The sequence below is a fragment of the Pelodiscus sinensis genome, chromosome 3 (assembly GCF_049634645.1).
Source record: "Pelodiscus sinensis isolate JC-2024 chromosome 3, ASM4963464v1, whole genome shotgun sequence".
Lineage (NCBI taxonomy): Eukaryota > Metazoa > Chordata > Testudines > Trionychidae > Pelodiscus > Pelodiscus sinensis.
The window spans coordinates 190,553,842-190,572,731 of NC_134713.1; the positions used below are offsets into that span (position 1 = coordinate 190,553,842).

Sequence of the window (18,890 nt, forward strand, 5' to 3'; positions counted from 1 at the left end):
CTACAATAAGCCCAACCTTTGGAGAGGCATAAAGGAAAGGCATGCACACACTGAAACAATTGGTGCCAGCACAACAGAACTCTACCTCTTCCATAATGCAAAAGGATGGGGGAATACGAATATGCAGGAGGAGAGTCATACGCAAAGACATATGAAGAAGGTTAGAAGTTGCACAATCTTAGAACAAGACCATATGGAAAAACAAGCTGTTACAAGCTCATGTCACTGCCTTGTCAGTCTTCTGAGTTACACAGTGAAACCCTGGAGAATGGATTCTGCTGTAAAATGGAAGATACTAATGTGCCTAGCAAATGCAACAATGACGCGAGATGTGGCCTGTGCTTAGATTATCTATCTTACTTGAGGCTTTTAAGAATAATATTTATGCTGCCGTCACCAAAATATGGTTGTTAAAAAAATAAATCACTCAACCCCCAAAGGTGATTGCTCTTCAAGCAAATTTCTCTTTCTCCTCTACACTCCTTCTTTGGTAGCAAATCTTGCTAGTATGTCAGAGCTACAGAGGAAAAGACCGTTGCTGAATGTAGGCAGTTCATCTCAGCAGGACGGGGGCAGGCGACCAGCATAGCACAGTGTCTCTCTACCCCTTAGCACAGAGGTCTTCTAGAAAAGAGGCTCAGGGTGCAGCCACAATTATGCAGGCTTACGAGCCAGCCCTCTGCAGGGACTGCTGTCGTGCCGTCAAGACGGGAAGCTTTCCTTTCTCCTGCCCAACCTTGGCAGCATCCCAAATTCCAGACAGTTCCCTAACTCAGCATCCATCACCCAGCCTGTTTGGTCAGGCTATGGCTAGGTAGAAGATTTGGTTTGAAACCTGAGAGTCGGTGCTAAGAACTACCCAATAGAATTCCAGCAGTTCAGCTTTTTCTGAGGTGCAGAAACCCGTCAGCTGCAGCTGGTTTCGGGACACTCTTGCTGGGAAGCGAGTAACCATGCTCCTGTGTGGGGCAATGGAGTCTCACTTGACTTAGAAGGTGTTGGAGGGGAGGTCCTTTTTCTAGATGAGGATTTGGTGGGGGATTTCTCACTGTGAGACTGTTGGCTATTACCTTCCTCACATCTTTGTTTGGAAGAGACTTTAGCTCTGCTCTGATTACTCCTAGAGCCAGAGACCACTGTGCTTGGAAGGGCGCCTCTGCCCAATAGAAGGGGGAGGGGCGGGGGAGAAGAGGATCTGCCAGTACTGTACCGGTACCTCATTGCACCATCCATCAGCAATCTTCTAAAGTTGTCTGCATGGGCTTGACGGGTATGGCTAAGAAAGGTCCTGCAGACATTACTTTTACAGGGGATATTGGCTTTCCCAAGGCAAACAGGGGCACATGCTGTGATTGATTGTGAAAGCCCAGGGAGGCAAGCCACACAGATCTTGGATCCTGGGCATAACAGGCATCCGGTATGGGGTGGGGGTGGAGGATGGTGCCTGGTTAGGGGACAGGGACCTGAAAGCCCCTGTGACTACCAAACACCTACCTATAAATGATCAAAAACAGGTTTTAAACTATTTATAACTAACTATGATTTTTGAAGAATGCTAACAAGCACTGTGGACACTTGAATGGGTTTTCTCTCACACCTCAGAAGGTAGCACAGAACCAGAAGAGTTAGTTGGTCCTTGACATCCCGTAAGACCTTGGTTTGAAGCACGAGGAGGAGAATGGCACAGCCACAGACTAATGGACACTTCTAGCACTAAGCTTCCAATCTCAGGTGCAAGGAGCGCACTCAGAGAGCCCTACTTCAATCAAAATGCTGGTCAGACTGAAAGGTCCCTTTGCAGACTGAAGCTGAGACAAAAAGTGTGGCCTGTCATCACAATCGAGATGAAGCACTGAAGTTGTCCTCCCTCCAATTTGTTTTCCTGCTTTAATGTCTTATTGTTCCTCTAGTCCTTTGAATCCTCTTCTAAATTATCAAGATGTATTCAAAAGCAATATCTTGCCTTTGCAGAGCTTGGCATATAAACTTCTCATCTGCATTGCTTATAATCCCCTGAATAAAATCTCTCCTTCACCACTCCCAAACATCACAAATCCAAACATCCGTATTCATCAGCAAAACTGCTATTCTGATATTAAGGAAAAATGGGACGTTCTAATTTTATTAAGGGCTATGAAAATGAGCAGCTACCAATTCTGAGGTTACTCAGCAGGTACGCTTCTGCAATTCATATGATCCAGGTACCTGCCTACTTAGTATACAATTCACAGCATAGGTATAAAAAACAGACTTGGCTGTATTTTCAACAGTCCACACATTTTACATGAAACATAAACGGGCATGTTGTCTTTAAAGAAAAACATACAGATATTTTTATAGCTCCTTCGAAGATTATTGTGCCTTTTTCATTTCTCCTGTCTGGAGTTTCAGCCTCTTGTTAACAGGAACATAGGAAAGGTTTCCACCCCTGACAGTTTTCTGTGCGACTCCTACTTACCCCCACCAGTGCATTTTCGTTAGCATACTCCCACACACACACAGCATGGTTTTATTCAACCATTTATTATCCCATGCACACACACGAGGTCTTCACTTCAAGACACACTTTTGCATCTGTTCTTTGTTGACATATTTCTACCACTGTTTTTAGAAATACGCAGTCTGATAAGCATTTATACTTAAAGAAAATAAAAGCAGGGAACATTGCTTTTGTGTAAAAGGGCGTGTCTAAACTACATGGCTCCATCGATGGAGCCATGTAGATTAAGCTGATCGGCAAAAGGAAATGAAGTCGCGATTTAAATAATCGCGGCTTCATTTAAATTTAAATGGCTGCCGCGCTCTGCCGACCAGCTGATGATCAGCTGTTTGTCGGCAGATCCGGGCAGTCTGGACGCGCCGCTGTCGACAAGGAAGGCTTTGTTGACCGGCGCAGGTAAACCTCATTTCACGAGGCATACCTGCACCGGTTGACAAAGGCTTCATTGTCGACAGCAGCGCGTCCAGACTGCCCCGATCTGCCGACAAACAGCTGATCATCAGCTGGTCGGCAGAGTGCGGCAGCCATTTAAATTTAAATGAAGCCACGATTATTTAAATTGTGGCTTTATTTCCCTCTGCCGATCAGCCTAATTTACATGGCTCCATTGACGGAGCCATGTAGTTAGACACACCCAAAGAGACATGAATGTTGCTTTGTGAGTGAAAGAGACACCTGTTGAAAACTTATTAAAGGTACATTGCTCAGTCTTTTCCCTGTCGGGTCCCCTAAAGCTGAATCAGTCCGCTCTGCTGGTATTCTCCCACTATTCATCATGCTGCAACATCAAAATTACCTCTAACTGGAATTCCTCTGAATGGAAATGGCACACAGGAGACTCAGAGGGGCATTTTCAGAAGTGTCTAAGTAATCTGGATAACTAAGCCCCTTTTCCAAATGGGACTTTTGGAGAAGAGACTCACTGCAAGTCAATGGGCCCACAGATCACTGAGGCACTTTTGAAAGTTTTACCAACAAGCTTTCTTTTTGCTTTGTAATTTTCTAGTTTTTCAAAAAGCAGCTACATGAAGAGAGTAGAAAGACTAACACTGCCAAGTGCCCAATTCCTGCCTCAGCCTTCAAGGCCCCTCTCTCTCACCAGACCTTCCTGTGGCTGATCATCAACCCAGAAGTGATGCTAACAATTTCTCCACTGTTTAGCCGAGCCTTTGACTATTGTTACCAGTATTGGAAACCCTAGGGTAGCCAGCATAATGGCAGATGGCACTGTCTGAATGGGGCTAGACAACGCAGTGCTGAAAACCACGGTGGTATGAATAATTTAGGGGGTTCCCAATGTTTCATTCTGTTTATTCAGTTGAACTGATGTTAGGATGATGGGAAACTTTTCAATTTTTCCCCTGGTGCAGAGCAGGAGTTAGAAAGAGGAGAATAGAGGTCTAAGAACAGAACTAAGAATCAGGAACATGATTGGCTATGGAACTTTTGGTTGGACCTACAAAAGTGTTTTTCCCCCCCTAGATTTTCAACATAACTTATGCCATTATCACATCACCAAATGAGCCCAAGGAATTTGGGGAGGGTTAGCTAAATGCTTCTTTGTGTGACCTGACACAAACTTAATGGACTCATTTTACATACGAAGCAGCATGCAGAGGAAAGGGGATGGATTGGTAGTAGGCCTTCTACTGCCAAAATGGAACTTCGCTGCTTGTTCTTGTCAAGCCAGCAATTAGTTCATATAAATTTGTGCATTCAAGGCCATCTTTGTAAGGAGAAGGGAGAGAAAACCTTTTGTAAAACAAAAGAAAACGATCTTCTTTATATTATGTGTTCCTCCAAATTTAGGAGGCTCAAGGCCAGGAGCTTCCAAAGGTGGGGCAGTACTGTAGTTCTTGGATTCAGTGAGTCCAATAATGCAGAGTTTCTCTAGCTGATCGTGGCTGGCAGACGTCATGTCTCTCTCCTCCTTCCTAAAGCTGCCACACTGCATTATAAGACAGCTAAAAATACATCAAATGATTTCCTAATATTACTTTTCTGTGCAAACTATAGCTGCAGTTGTCACAGGAATGATGTGTAATCCCACATGGGGGAGAAGATAACATAATGGATTGCAAATGGCCAACAGGCGTCCAAGAGATACACATTCTATTAAGGTGAGGCCCTCCCTACCTAAGAGTTTAGGGACCCATGATCTATTCTGTATATTTCAGATACTTGAAGGGTGCCCATCATCACAGGACAGAAGTACTAATTCTGGCTCTTAAAACTGAATTTACTGTGACTCTGGATATTCACAAATTCAGTTTCTGTAAAAGAATAATATAGGTTGAACCTCTCTAGTCTGACACCCACAAGTCCTGACTCGTTCCGAATGAGAGAATTTTCTGGACCACAAGAGGTCAGTATTGTCTAGCAGCATTATCAACACTTCTGCTGCTTCCTGGGCTCTTAGAAGACATTTAGGGGTAAATTCAAGCTAAATAACAGCACAGAACACTGAGAGCTAGGACTGGTGCCTGTAAACAAACTTTATGGGACTGTGGGAAACTTGGCCACACCCATGAAAACTGGAAATCTGACTAACTAAAATCATTCTGGACGATGGATGTTTCCAGATGAGAGAGTTCTGGATTAGAAAGGTTCAACTTGTGTTTACTTCCGTCTTTCATGGAGGGAGAGAGGGGGCCTTCAGATTTAATTACTTAATTTTAATACAGTGCTTTGAAGATGAAAAGCCTTGTATTAAAAGTGCTTAATGTTATTATTAGTTCTCTGATAGTTACCAGCCCAGCTACGGTTGTGAAGATAAACACAAGGGCTTTTCTGGAAAAAGATGCTGCTGCAGGTTCTGATGAAACTTCAGACACTACAATTGGTCAGCCACATCTATCAATCCAAGCAGGCAATGAAAATGAATCCTCAGCATATGACTCCAAAGATATCAAAGAACACTTACTTAATAACAAGGACATGACTGACGATAAAGCCATGTGGTGCTTTTCTATGCTGCCAGTATGGGACCAAATTCAGAATCTTGGTACTTTCTTCACTTGTTATGTTTCCTGTCATACCAGGCATAATTAGGGACATACTATGAGTATGGGAGGGAGGGAACTGTGCATGCCATATTATGCTATGAAACACAGTAGTAGGGGACCAATAAATTGGACACTACTGCTAATAATATCAAGCAAAAGGTGACTACCCACACTGTAATTATTATACACAGAACAAAGAAAGGATCTAATTTTTCATCTACTCTCTCCACCTACATTTTCTTTCCACGCAACTCCTACACTCTTTGTCTTTGATACAGCATATTTCATCTACCTAATTCTCAAAATTTTCCATAACACTTAGAAACAATTATCTAAGAGGCTAGCAGAAACCAGTACCTAGTAAGGGTGATCTTTTGCTCTTTACAGAAATCAAACAAAATTGTGCAGGAAGCTGAAGGGATATTCAAAAGTTCTCAAGGGAAATAGTGCCTATTGAAGGATGTCCTTAGTGCAGGCTAAAATAAATATCTACTTGTTGCTAACCCAATTTACTTATCCCTAGTTTTCCCATTGACTATCATTACATTCTGTTTATGGTTATGAACGATTTGACTTTTTTTTAAATAAAGGGAGTAAACTTGTGTGTGAGGTGTGTTTCCCCAAACTCTTAGGCTATGTCTACACAGCAGCATTATTTCAGAATAACTAATGATATTTCGAAATAATGCAGTGCGCGTCTACACTACAAGCCTTTATTTCGAAATAAGTCTTCCAGCTCGACATTTTTACTCCAACTCATGGTAGCCCTCATTTCACGTGGAGTAAGGGAAGTTCTTCCTTTGACTTCCTGCTGTGCAGCCAGTGCTAAAAGCCAAATTAAGCTATTTCGACTTCAGCTACACAATTGACGTAGCTGAGACTGGGTAGCTTAATTCAGCTTTGGCCCTTGGAACTCTAATTGTCATACCTTGGCATGCTTCTTCTTTAAAGCAGTCAGCTCTTTCTGTTGTTTCTTTAAATACTTTATGTAAGCCTACAAAAAAAGGAACTTGGATCAATTTTCCTGTTGTCATAATGACTGATGCCAGATAAAATCTTGCTGTTTGCAAATGTATATATCATCTTGCAAAGTTTATGCCCGAACTTACCTTCATTTGTTTTAAATCTTCTATCTTCACTTGAGGAATAAGTTCTATACCTAGAAGGCATCAATACATTTTATCTAGAACTTCAGACACATTAGTACATATCAGTTTTTGTATTTAATTTCACCACAACTTATATTTGTTAGATAGTAATTAATGCATTTCATATTAAAATGTATAACATAAACAAACACCCGAGTTCCATTTAAAAACAATGTAATTATGGAGAGACATGGAAAAGGTATATTTAATTTTGTTTTCAACAGCATTGTACCATCCATCATTTTATTGGTGTAAGAAGAAAATAAAACTAGAGCTGAATTCCAACCTCCTTTCCTTTCCAGCTTGAGTGTCAAACAAAAGCAAGGCAAGAATATGTCAAAATCACTTGCTCAGAAACAGAGCAGACTATTTGTGCAATTTCACAATTTACCTTTCTTTAGGTTCTGGCAAATACTGTTTTTACTGTCAGACCTTAACATTCTTTCAGTTACAAAGCCATAGTCAATGGGGTCCCTTGAGAAAATCTCACTGTCAAGACCCTCTTTAATTCTTACATACAATGTTGGGTCAGTCGCTAATATACTACATTCTGTTTATTTAATTAACTACCTTAGGGTCGGTGTACAGTTAAAACACTGAAATGGTTTAGCTGTACCACTGCTACACTTCAGTGAAAAGGCTAGTACACCAACATGAGAGCTTCGTCTGTCAGTGAAGTCAACCCACCTTGGAAGAGTCAGTAGCTCTGTTGATGAGAGAAGCCCTCTTATGGACATAAAAATCACAGATTCTTAGAAGTGTAGGATTCAAGAGGTCATCAAGTCTAGACCCCTCTACTCATGGCAGGACTGAGTATTATCTAGACCAGTGTTTCCCAACCAGGGTTCCGCGGACCATTATCAGGGGTTCCGTGAGAAATCGTGGAATATATAATGCTGGCGGGGCCTGGAGAATCTGTCATGCCCTTTGCCTCCCGCCCTGGTGCCCGGCTGACTTCTGTGCTGCTCAGATGGGTCGCTGCGTGGGAGCAAGCAGCACAAGCGGGCGGGGACTTCTGCGCCGCTCAGCTGGGCCGCCGCATGGGAGCAAGCAGACATTTGGGCTCCATGAGTGAGAGGCGGGAGGGGGAGGAGAAGAGAAAGAGAGAGTGAGAGGCAGGAGGATGAGGAGAAGAGAAAGAGAGTGAGAGGCAGGAGGGGGAGAAGAGAAAGAGAGAGTGAGGCAGGAGGGGGAGGAGAAGAGAAAGAGAGAGTGAGGGTACGTCTACACTAGCCCCCTAGATGGATCTCCTGCAATGAGGTTTACCAGCTAATTCAATTTAGGGGCTTTAAATCGGAATCCCGTTTCACTGCCTCGTGCAGACGCAGGCAGTTACTTCGGGCTAGTCAATTTCTAAAATGGCAACCAGCCAGGAACATGAAAATCAAGCGTGGGATATTTAAATCCCAGTCTTGATTTGCAATTTTGGTTGCCTTCATTAGCCTCCCTAGATCGATCTAGGGGGCTAATGTAGATGTACCCAGAGGCAGGAGGAGGAGGAGAAAAGAAAGAGAGACAGGAAAAATGCTCCAATTTTTTTTCTTACAATGTAAGCTGACATTATATATATATATATATATATATATATATATATATATATATATATATATATAAATAAAAAAAACAGCTCTTTACAAAAACATTTTCTTGAAAAAAATTATCAGTAATTGAATTGCGCTCTCCGCTGTCAACTTTTTCTGGCCAAGCAAACGTTTTCATAGGTAGGGTTCCTTGGGATATGAAAAATTATTGTAGGAGTTTCTTCATGGGAAAAAGGTTGGGAACCACTGATCTAGACCATCTCTGACAGGTTTTTGTCTAACTTGCTCTCATAAATTTCCACTGATGGATCTCCCACAGCCTTCCTAGGCAATTTATTCCAGAGCTTAACTGCCCTGAAACTTAATGTTCACTCTAAGCTGCCACAGCTTAAATTTAAGCCCATTGCTTCTTGTCCTATCATGAGAAGTTAATGAGAACACTCGACCTCCCTCCTCCTCATAACAGCCTTTTATGTATTTGAAAACTGTTTCCATGTCCCCTCTTAAGATTTTCTTCAGACTCAGACCCAGTTTTTTTAGTCTTCTTTCACCAATCATGTTTACTAGACCCTTAATCATTTTCATTGCTAGTCTCTGGACTTTCTCTAATTTGTCCACATCTTTCCTGACACAGAACTCCAGTTGAGGACTTTTTTGCAATAATATTACACTGCTGACTCATTTTTAGCCTGTGATCCACTATGATCCCCGATCCCTTCCTGCAGCATTCCTTCCTTGGCAGATATTTCTTGTTTTGTATGTGTGCAACTGATTGTTCTTTCCTAAGCAGAATATTCTGAATGTTTCCTTACTGAAATTCATCCTATTTACTTCAGATAATTTCTCCAGTTTGTCCAGATCATTTTGAATTTTTAATCCTATTCTCACAACCCGTCCCAACTTGGTATCATCCACAAACTCTCTATTGTCCACAATGTACTCTCTATTCCCGGGCTGTGGAACCTTTTTAGCATGGGGGGGGGGGGCACTGACCCAAAGAAAATCAGTCTGGGGCTGCTTACAAGTGAGGGGAAGCCCCCCCCAACCCTTACTGATGTGGCCCCCAACTGAGAAGGAAAAAGGCTCTCTTCACATTCTCCTCACGCATCATAACCTAGGGAGGCCCAGCCTAGTAGATTTTGTGTGCTCCAGCCCTGTGGTAACCAGCCTGAAAACCTATTTCCTCAGACTAGTAACTGAATTCACACACATGCTCTTAATTAACAGACAATAAGTTTACTACAACAGTTTTCTAATGAAATATGAATATTACAATTCAATGTCATTACTTTTATATTTATATCATAGTATCTCAATTCACAAACAGACTGTTTTACTGTCAGAGGGAAAATGAAGCAGGTTAGATTCCAAACATGAGCTGCTTTACTCTGAAAAGTGACAGTATAGAAATGCACCTTCTTTTCTAACTGCTCTACTTATTGGTGTGTATTCAGCCCTACCTGCTAAATTTCTTGCCAAAAAATAAGTTTTACTTTTACTCCAATTATCTCTGCAAAGCCAAGGAGATACGAGAGAATGAGCTGAATTCTATTCCTTCTGGCACATTACCAAGTTTCACTCAATAATACCTGTGTAAACCTATTTGGCTTCACGGGCCTGCTATTATCTGTGATGATGTATGAGAGAGAAAGAACCCATTTGAATCTCAATGATTTTGCAGGACAAGCAGTTATGAAAACACACCTATCTGCTCATAACCTGAGCTCATTTGATAGGGAAATATTTGATCATTTAACATGGATGCCCTCAATTCCAATTTTGTAGATACTTTTCAGAGTATGGCCACACCTTAAAACATTTCTAATTTGATGGGAGATTCCTTGCAGAATCCTAAATACTTGTGGGGTTTTTTTTAATTAATCAACCACTCTGCTTAGGATTTTAAAAACAAAAGAATTTGTATTAAGTATACAAGAGGACAGGTTTCCCTACTAGCCTGACTCAGGAAGATCATTAATAAACATCGTTCCCAGTGCTGTGCATACTTGCTGATGGCATTGACTACACTGGTGCATCAGCATGATATTTAATAAAATCCAACCATGTTGGCTTCTGTGCCAACAGACATGTGCATAAAACAGTATTTGCCAAGTGGACAGAGACACCATTAGTAAAATCTTATTTTTTGAGCTTCCCTGTGGGATTAGAAGCAATAGGAAGTACAAGACTAAAAAACAATGAGGTAGGACTTCTTAGCACACGTCTAAACCATTTAAAGGAGAGAAAGCTCTTTTCCCCTTACCTTTCCTAGTTTCCATCCCAGGTCCAAGGCCAGAAGTGGTAGATGGTCTAAGTTCAGAGCTGCTCTGAGGAGTCACACTTGCTTTTGCATTATTAGCTTTTCCTTTCTTATCATTCTTTGAGGTGTCATTTGGTACATCAGCTATATCACTCTGGAAAAAGCATTATTACATAATATCATTTGCAGGGGGAAGAGAAATGAAGTGTTTTACTTTAAAGAAAATTCCCCATATATAGGTTTTCAAATATTATTTTCAAACAAAGATCGTATAACCTATTTTTTCCTGAAAATTAATAAGGACGGCTCCTTTTAAATATTAGATACATGAATGTGCTGCCATGACTGAAAAAATTTCCTCATGTTTGTGACTATATTTGGGAATGCAGGGAAGGCTATTTTAATAAATCTGGCAACACGTATCCATGTATTTAAGACTACAAGAGATTTCTATTTGAAAAAATGACAAAGGCTGCGTCTACACAACACCTTAAACTTGAAATAAGAAACGCAATTTGAGCTATGCAAATTGTGCATCTTATCTCGAATCTATTTTGAAATAGGCTATTTTGAAATTTGGCGCGTCTACACAGCACCAAATTTAGAAATAATGCACTATTTCGAGCCATCCCTTATCCATCATTCAACGAGGTTTGTTGGAATGGTGAAATAGCATGCCTGTTATTTAAAAAAATATTTCAAAATAATGGCTTGTGTTGACGTGGGGTAGCTATTTCGGGATACCTGGGGTATCCCAAAATAGCTGTTCAATGTAGATGTACTCCAAGAAAATAACTTGCAATAACAATTTATCAGTGGGAGAACTGACCAAACGTTGTAGTCCAAAAACTCTTTGCAGTGATATTGTGTCTCGTAAAGTGTAGCCTGTATTTTGCATTGTCCACTATATGAAATTATTTTGCCTATGTTCATAGTGAATTTTTACTTACAGTTTCAATACCCATAGCTCTCATCTGGTCTGCTCTTTTTTCCATGACAGATAAAAATTTCTTTGGATCTGACAAAGCATCCACAATATCTGAAAGAAGATCGAATGTTTATCACTTTCTCAACCTTTTCAGAGTCAATCAGAAAGCACAATGCCATTCAGTTTTCACAAAGGCTTTATTCTATTCTTGTCACATGTCCCACAGTCCACAACACTGGGCCAAATTTTCATAGACAGCTTGGTAGGACTGGGTAAGCTTTTTACTTAAGTTACTCTCTCATTCTCCCTGGGCAGAGAAAAGGAGATAAAAATGTCATGATCATTATACATATCAGTTCAGCATCCTCTCTGATTCCAGAAAACGAAATTTACATTTCAAGGTTACTCTAGTTCTACCTTGGATCAGCCAAAAAGCACAATAACCATCATGTGAATCTCCCTCCCCTTCTCTCCCCCAAAAAAGAATCCAACTCTTTCCAATCATTTTATCTGCCATTTATTTATATGGCCCGCATCACTACAGTGTATGTGAGCATGAGGAACGTTAATGGATTTGCCATTACAATACTCCTATTAGTTATGGGCTTGGGAATATGATTATTTCCATTTTAAGGTGGAGAATTTAGGCACAAGTTGAGTAAAGGCCTAATCTAAAGCCCTGCGAAATCTATGGAAAGACTTCTATGCAGAAGGCTTTTGAGCAGGCCATAACAACAATTTAGCAGAGCTCAGAGTTCTTTATAAAGGTGAGCCATAGCATTGTTCTTATTTTACAAATGGAGGAGAAACCGAGGCACAGAGCAATGTCACTTGCCCATGGTCATCAGACAGCCGGTGGCTGAGCCAAGAACAAAACCCAGGTTTTCTGAATCCCAGGTCAGTAATCATTCCACTAGGCCACACTGTCTTCCTTCAGACATTGGTTGAATTTTTTCTCTTGGTTGCCAAAGGGCATGCTTATCAGTTTAGAAGAAAAAAAAATGCCTTCACACAAACAGATCTGAACTTTTCCATGGTTTATAGGTGAAGGGAACTAACTGACTGATACAGATGTCTAAAACAATAGTACAAGTGACATATTTTATTTATAGATTTCCTCCTGTATGGTTCATGTCAGCACTACTGCTCATCCCTCTCACCTTGCCAAGGCCCAAGTCTGGGATGCAACAAAGAGGACATAAATCAATTAGTAAATTAGGATTGTGTTGTGACCCTGTTGCTCTTAAAGCCCTTCTGGTTGGAGCATACCGACAGAAGAATTCCTGCTCCTTAAAAGTGTGGGGAGCAGACCCGCCCCACCCCGGCCTGATTTTAAGTAGTGATGAACCTTACAATGGATCAAGCATTCAAGCATGAACCCCTTAACAGAACTCACAGGTTATTTTTGTCAACTGAGAGAGGGACAGGGACAGACCCAATTGTGGGCAAAGAATCTAAGTCCTACAGGCAAAGTTTTGTGTGAACATCTCCTTCTGTTTCCCCTCCCACACATCCGCTATGAAAGAGCAGGAGAGGGACAAAATGCACAGAAAATTGCTGGGTGTAGAAAAAGCTCATTTTAGATTATTTTTCTTCTTCCCTTCATCTGAGTGGTTCTGCTGACAGCTACCAGATAATGATTGTGAAATCACTTTCCACTCTTATCTGCTTGTGATTCGTACCCCTACATAACTATTTTTCCAATAGTGAAGCTGTGTACCTTCTGCCTTCTCTTAACTGTGTCAAAAAAACCTTAATAAACCCCCTTCCTTTTCTTAAAAGCATCTCAGCTATAAGGAGTGTTCTCTTTTATTAACCCTGCATGCACTGCATCCATGTGTGTATTTAGATCCTGGTTTAACAAGGTACCTAAACTCATGCCTAATTTGAAGCACAAGGAAAGTCCTAGTGACGTGAGTAAAACCACTGTCTTTCAAATTAGGCACACACTTGAGTACATTGCTGAATGGAGACCTGATTATGAATCACTGAAGAAAACAGGAGTTTTACTATTCACACCCACAGGCATGATATTAAAATTGCTGAGGGCTCACCAGGGCAAGCCTTTGGAGCTGCTATAGTTTAACTACTGCACAGGGCCATGCACATTTACAGAATGGTATGAACAGCAAGTATCCCTGACTCCCTTGCCAGTCATGGAAAACATTCACCTTGTCCCATATAGTGTTTTATGCAGGGTTATTGAATCAGGAAGCACCTTTTTGATGATTTAAGTCAGTTTTCCACAACCGGGGTTCCGCGGAACCCTGAGGTTCCGCAGACCATCGTCAGGGGTTCCGCAAGAAATCGTGGAATAAATAAATAAATAAATAAATGTTCTTACAATGTAAGCTGACATTTATATATATATATGTAAAAACAGCTCTTTACAAATAAATTTTCTTGACTTGACAATAATTTAGCAGTAATTGAATTGCACTCCCCGCTGTCAACTTTTATATATATAATATATATAAGAGAAAAGTATTTCCAATAAAATATGCTATGTTAATGTCATTAATGTAGTTCATTCATCACACCTTTTACTATATTTTCCCCGGGCAACACCAGGTATTTCTGCTAGTTTTAAATAAATTAATACTAAATGGGCCTTAGAGATGAAGAAGTATCACACAGAAATCCATTCTCTTACCTAAAAGCTATATCCTGATTCAACCATTCACTATTGTACAGAATATGCCTGCACTCTTATTATGGACATCATGAGAGTCATCATGGATGATATTCTAACTTTACTGTATTCTGGAGGAACACAACTGATTATTCAGATAAAATACAACTAACCCCTTCCTCACACGCTGGAAGGAAAGTCGTGAGTTTGACTACTTCCCCTCAGACACAATACCATGTTCATGGTGGACTTTTTTAAATACAGAATATTGTGATTTTAAAAAGTAACCCATCTTCTGGTTGCTTATAGTAAAGAACCATTCTTTGGTTGTGAATTCCAGATAGTCTTAGTAAAACAGCGCTGTACTTCTAAAGTGATGCTTTCAGCAGTCAAGGTTTTTATACAAATCTGAATGTTATTTCACATACCAGAATTGTGTGTCATATAATGGCTATTTTCAAAGTAACTAGTTGTGATGTCATAGATAAAGAACAAGACTAGGGATGCATACACTAGTCCAGGAAAAAAAACTATGAACCAGTTAGAATTTGGGGGATAATCTTGCAGTCCTTATGCAGGCAAACATCCCTCTGAAGTTACTGGAAGTTTTGCCCAAGTCAAAAATGAACAATCAGACCCTCTGTTCTTAGTATCTACTTGATCAGTATGTTTGTACGAGATATGTAAGTTGCATTAAATAATTTTGTTTTTACCTAGACAGCTCAGTTAACCACCTGAAAGCAGGGAGAGAACAGCCTCGCTGAGCCCCAGGGCAAAGTGTGTGTGTGGGGGGGGCCAGCTCCGTGTTCCTGGACAGGGTGGGGACGGAAGCAGCCAACCTTCAGCACTGCCTAGACCACGACACGCTCCCTCCCAGCCCTTAGCACCACCTGGGACATCGTGCACGGTGCTCCAGTGGTGAATTAAAGAGGCCTGTGCTCTAGCCACTACTGCACTAGAATGGCAGCGGGCAAGCAATCGCAAGACCCCAGGGCAGCTGTCCCCTTTCCCCCACACTGTCGGTGGGCCTGCCTAAAATAGACTGTTCCACTATTGCCCACCAACTGGTATCCTCTCTCCTCACTCGTCCAACAGATATGAAATGGGCATAGCTTTCTCCCAAGCACATAATGGTCCCAGCACCCTGAGTATTTTCCCTCTCCTCTAACTGAGCAGCTGCCCTTCCAGTCCCTAGATCCTACCCTTTAACAAAAATCCATGCCTGCCTCGATCCTCCAACCATGACACAGTATTTAAAAATGGACCTTGAATCTCAAGAACTTAAAAAAAAAAAAAAAAAAGCAGCTCCTTAAGTGTGTGGGAGTGTGAAACCTTTGCAAATTGTGTTATCAATCATTTATAAACCTCATCAAAGGCTCAAAGTTTCTTTTGGAAGTAAATTATTCACCATTCTTTCCACCCCACCACTTGTCCTATGCTTAAATTTTCCTTTTTTTATGGTCTTTTTGGTAAGGTGATTGAATACTAAAAACTTTTGAAGCTGTGAGTTCAACAACAACAACAAAGTTGTGTATAACCACTGTAACCCTAGAAAGCATATGTTATAGACACAGAACTCACAACACAAATGAATCATAGAACACTAGAACTGGAAGGGTCCTCGAGAGGTCATCGAGTCCAGTCCCCCGCCCCCATGGCAGGACCCAGTACCGTCTAGACTAGTGGTCCCCAATGCGGTGCCTGTGGGTGCCATGGCGCCTGCTGGGGCATTTACATGCGCCCGCCAAGTGCTCGGGGTCAGCCCCATCCTGGGCACGCAGCACATGTGCGGCGCCAGCCCCGGGTGCATGGGTGGCCCCGCCCCCGGGTGCGTAGCACACGGGGAGTGCTGGCCCCAGGTGCACGGTGCATGGGGAGTGCTGGCCCTGGGCGTGCAGCGAATGGGCGGGCCTGCACCCGGGCGCACAGTGAGCACTGTCCCCGGGTGCGCGGCGAATGTGCAGCCCCACGCCTGGACGCGCAGCGCATGGGGGGCACTGGCTCTGGGTGTGTGGCTATGGGGGGCGCCGTTCCAGGTGCACGGCGAATTGGCAGCTTTGGCTCTGGACGCACCCGGCGCGTGAGCAGCCCCATCCCCGGGTGCCCGGCAGCTCCAAAAGATTAGGGACCACTGGTCTAGACCATCCCTGATAGATGTCTAACTTGCATAATATAATATAATATAATATAATATAATATAATATAATATAATATAATATAATATAATATAATATAATATAATATAATATAATATAATGCTTACTTATGTACACTCTCTCTATGTTAGTGCTTACTTATGTACATGCTCTATATATCACAAAAGCCTCTTTTTAAACTCTGCTGCCCCATTTTGTATTTATTCAGACCGGTATTGTGTACTGTGGTCATTAAGAACAAGAGAACTGAAACAGCTCACAGAAAACTAGCAAACCACGTGAAAAAAACCCAAACCCAAACCCAAAACGGTGCATGCTTTTCCTAACCCTAATATGAAGCAATGCTAATCATTATTATTTGGCATGAGAGACGTTCCTAAATCTTACTCCTACAGGGAAAAAAAGAAAGCAGTTCAAAATTGGGATTCTTGATATTTTAACTAAACAATTTAAAATACTAATTGTAGTTGATAAAACAAATGTAAAAGACAGAGCAGATGACAAGCACACAAGTCCCACAGGCAAATGTAATAGTAGTGATGCCTTCTGGACATCAAAAGCAACACCTCAAGTCTCTTTTGGTCATCAGGCTACTGCTCCATATCAGTGAGGAAAATATAATGGGTGACAGGTCAAAAATGACAGTGTTTGGGAAATGAGAAATAATAACTGAGCTTCTTTAGTTCTCATTAGCACACATAGGCAACAAGAAATCACATATAGTTTCCTGACCCTAGCAATATTTCACTCTAATGATGAAACTACGTGGGGGGAGGGGGGAACATTATTTTATAATGTCTTGACATCTTACAGACAAAGCATCTGTTGAAATGTTGGCAATTTAGCAGAGCAAGCGACACTGAGCATTTGCTGTGGCAGCGAAGCTTCCTCCCCAGGAGCAAAGCCAGTAGCAAAGTCTCTTCCCTGTGAGCAGAACAGGCAGTCCTGACCCACCCGGCTCCTGGGAAAGCAGCTTTGCTCAGTGTAACCAACACCGGTAACTGAGTGATAAGCATCCATTTATCGGTTAAATGGTTAGTCGTTTGCACTCAAACATCCCTAGTGTGAAGAGTAAATTCTTAAAAAAAACAAACCCAAAATTCTGCAGATTGAACAGTAAATAGGAAACTCATCGGAATTTATGTATGTCCCACTTTAGCTAAGCTGCAATTTCAAATGGAAATCTTTGTTTATACATTTGATCTCATTCATAAATATATCCGTTATAAGTGGGTTCCAGAACTTTACAAAACGCATGGTCCCAATTTAGAAACTCACTCTGATTCAGAACAGTACTGTGAGCATGTGCTTATATGCTGAATATAACAGCATTGAATGAAGCACATGCTAAAGTTCTTTTCTGAATTGGGGGCCTTCGTGCTAAAAACTGTTGGTTAAAGCTGATTCCATGAAAACAGGGAACAATCAAATCAATGGAAAACATCTCACTGATGTCAGTGGGAGTAAACGGGTAACTTATCATTTTTGCCATCAAAGGCCCTGATTCTTCAAACATTTATGCATATGCTGAATTTTAGGCATGAGAGCTGTCCCAAAAGCCAGGACCTAATGTTTTCTTTTTAAAGCTTAGTGGTAAATACTAACAAATGGTGTGTATATATTTAAAAATATATTTGGCTAAAAATAGTCCCTTTAACAGTCTCTCTCTCTCTTTTACTACTGAAAATCCAATCTACATGAAAGTTGCACTAACTATTTTGCACTATAGTGATAGAAATGTAGCCGTGTTAGTCTGGTGTAGCTGAAACAAAATACAGGACTATGTAGCACTTTAAAGACTAACAAGATGGTTTATTAGATGATGAGCTTTCATGGGCCAGACCCACTTCCTCAGATCAAACAGTGGAAGAAAAATAGTCACAGCCATATATACCAAAGGATACCACGAAAGCTCATCATCTAATAAACCATCTTGTTAGTCTTTAAAGTGCTACATAGTCCTGTATTTTATTTTGCACTAAACTCAGTAACCTTCATATTTTGAATTAATTTTATAAAGAGCAAAAAAATAATTTTTCCAATGAGGTTTCCCAAAATCTCTTTGGGGGTGAAAAGTCTCAGAGAGGCAGCCGTGCTAGTCTGTATCTGCAAAAACGAGGAATCCTACGGCACCTCTGTAGCCAGACACACACCCCATCTTGTTTTTCCACGAACCCCATCTTGTCCCCCCCCCCAGAGAGCAAGAGAAAGGCAGTCAGCCTTTGATGCCCTGGGAACACAGGTGTGCTGCCTGTCCCTGACTCTACCATAAACAGAAACCAGACAGTAAATGGGCTAGCTAATGACCCGGGGCCTCCCGTCGCCCTGATGGCTAGTACCAGTAATTGACACGCCTGCACTGTCCCAGGAGAGGAATCTTCGCCCATCACATACCAGAGGTGCCCATTGTCTGCAATTTCCCAGGTGTAAATTATGCTTTACACCCTTCGTGGGAAACTTGGCATTCAAAGCCATTTTTCCTAATTGGCCACTTAAGAACAGGAAGAAGCCTACATGACCCAAGGGGTATAAAAGAGGTTCAGCAGCCCACCCCATTTGAGCTCCAATCATCTATACCTGCTGGCAGGTATTGATTGTCTCCCGAGGTCTGTGGGACGCCCAACCTCGCCCTACTTCTTCCCGAGGGATTGAGAGAAAGACGCTGGCCACGCCAAGTCTGGAACGCAGGGGTGAGAATATATACCTGCTATGTGTCTATT

The 18,890-nt window shown here is 41.6% G+C and overlaps 1 protein-coding gene across 17 annotated transcripts in view; it reads right to left on the bottom strand.

The window, feature by feature from the left end:
• Window positions 1-18,890, bottom strand: part of PLCB4 (phospholipase C beta 4) — a 329,261-nt gene that overhangs the window by 46,362 nt on the left and 264,009 nt on the right. For all 17 annotated transcript variants that reach the window (XM_075925710.1, XM_075925708.1, XM_075925695.1 and 14 more), the window contains 4 exons: window positions 11,405-11,493; window positions 10,458-10,608; window positions 6,615-6,664; window positions 6,434-6,499 (listed from right to left, as the gene is read on the bottom strand). In XM_075925710.1, coding sequence (XP_075781825.1) covers window positions 6,434-6,499; window positions 6,615-6,664; window positions 10,458-10,608; window positions 11,405-11,493 — 356 coding nt within the window. The remainder of the gene's footprint in view (window positions 1-6,433; window positions 6,500-6,614; window positions 6,665-10,457; window positions 10,609-11,404; window positions 11,494-18,890) is intronic.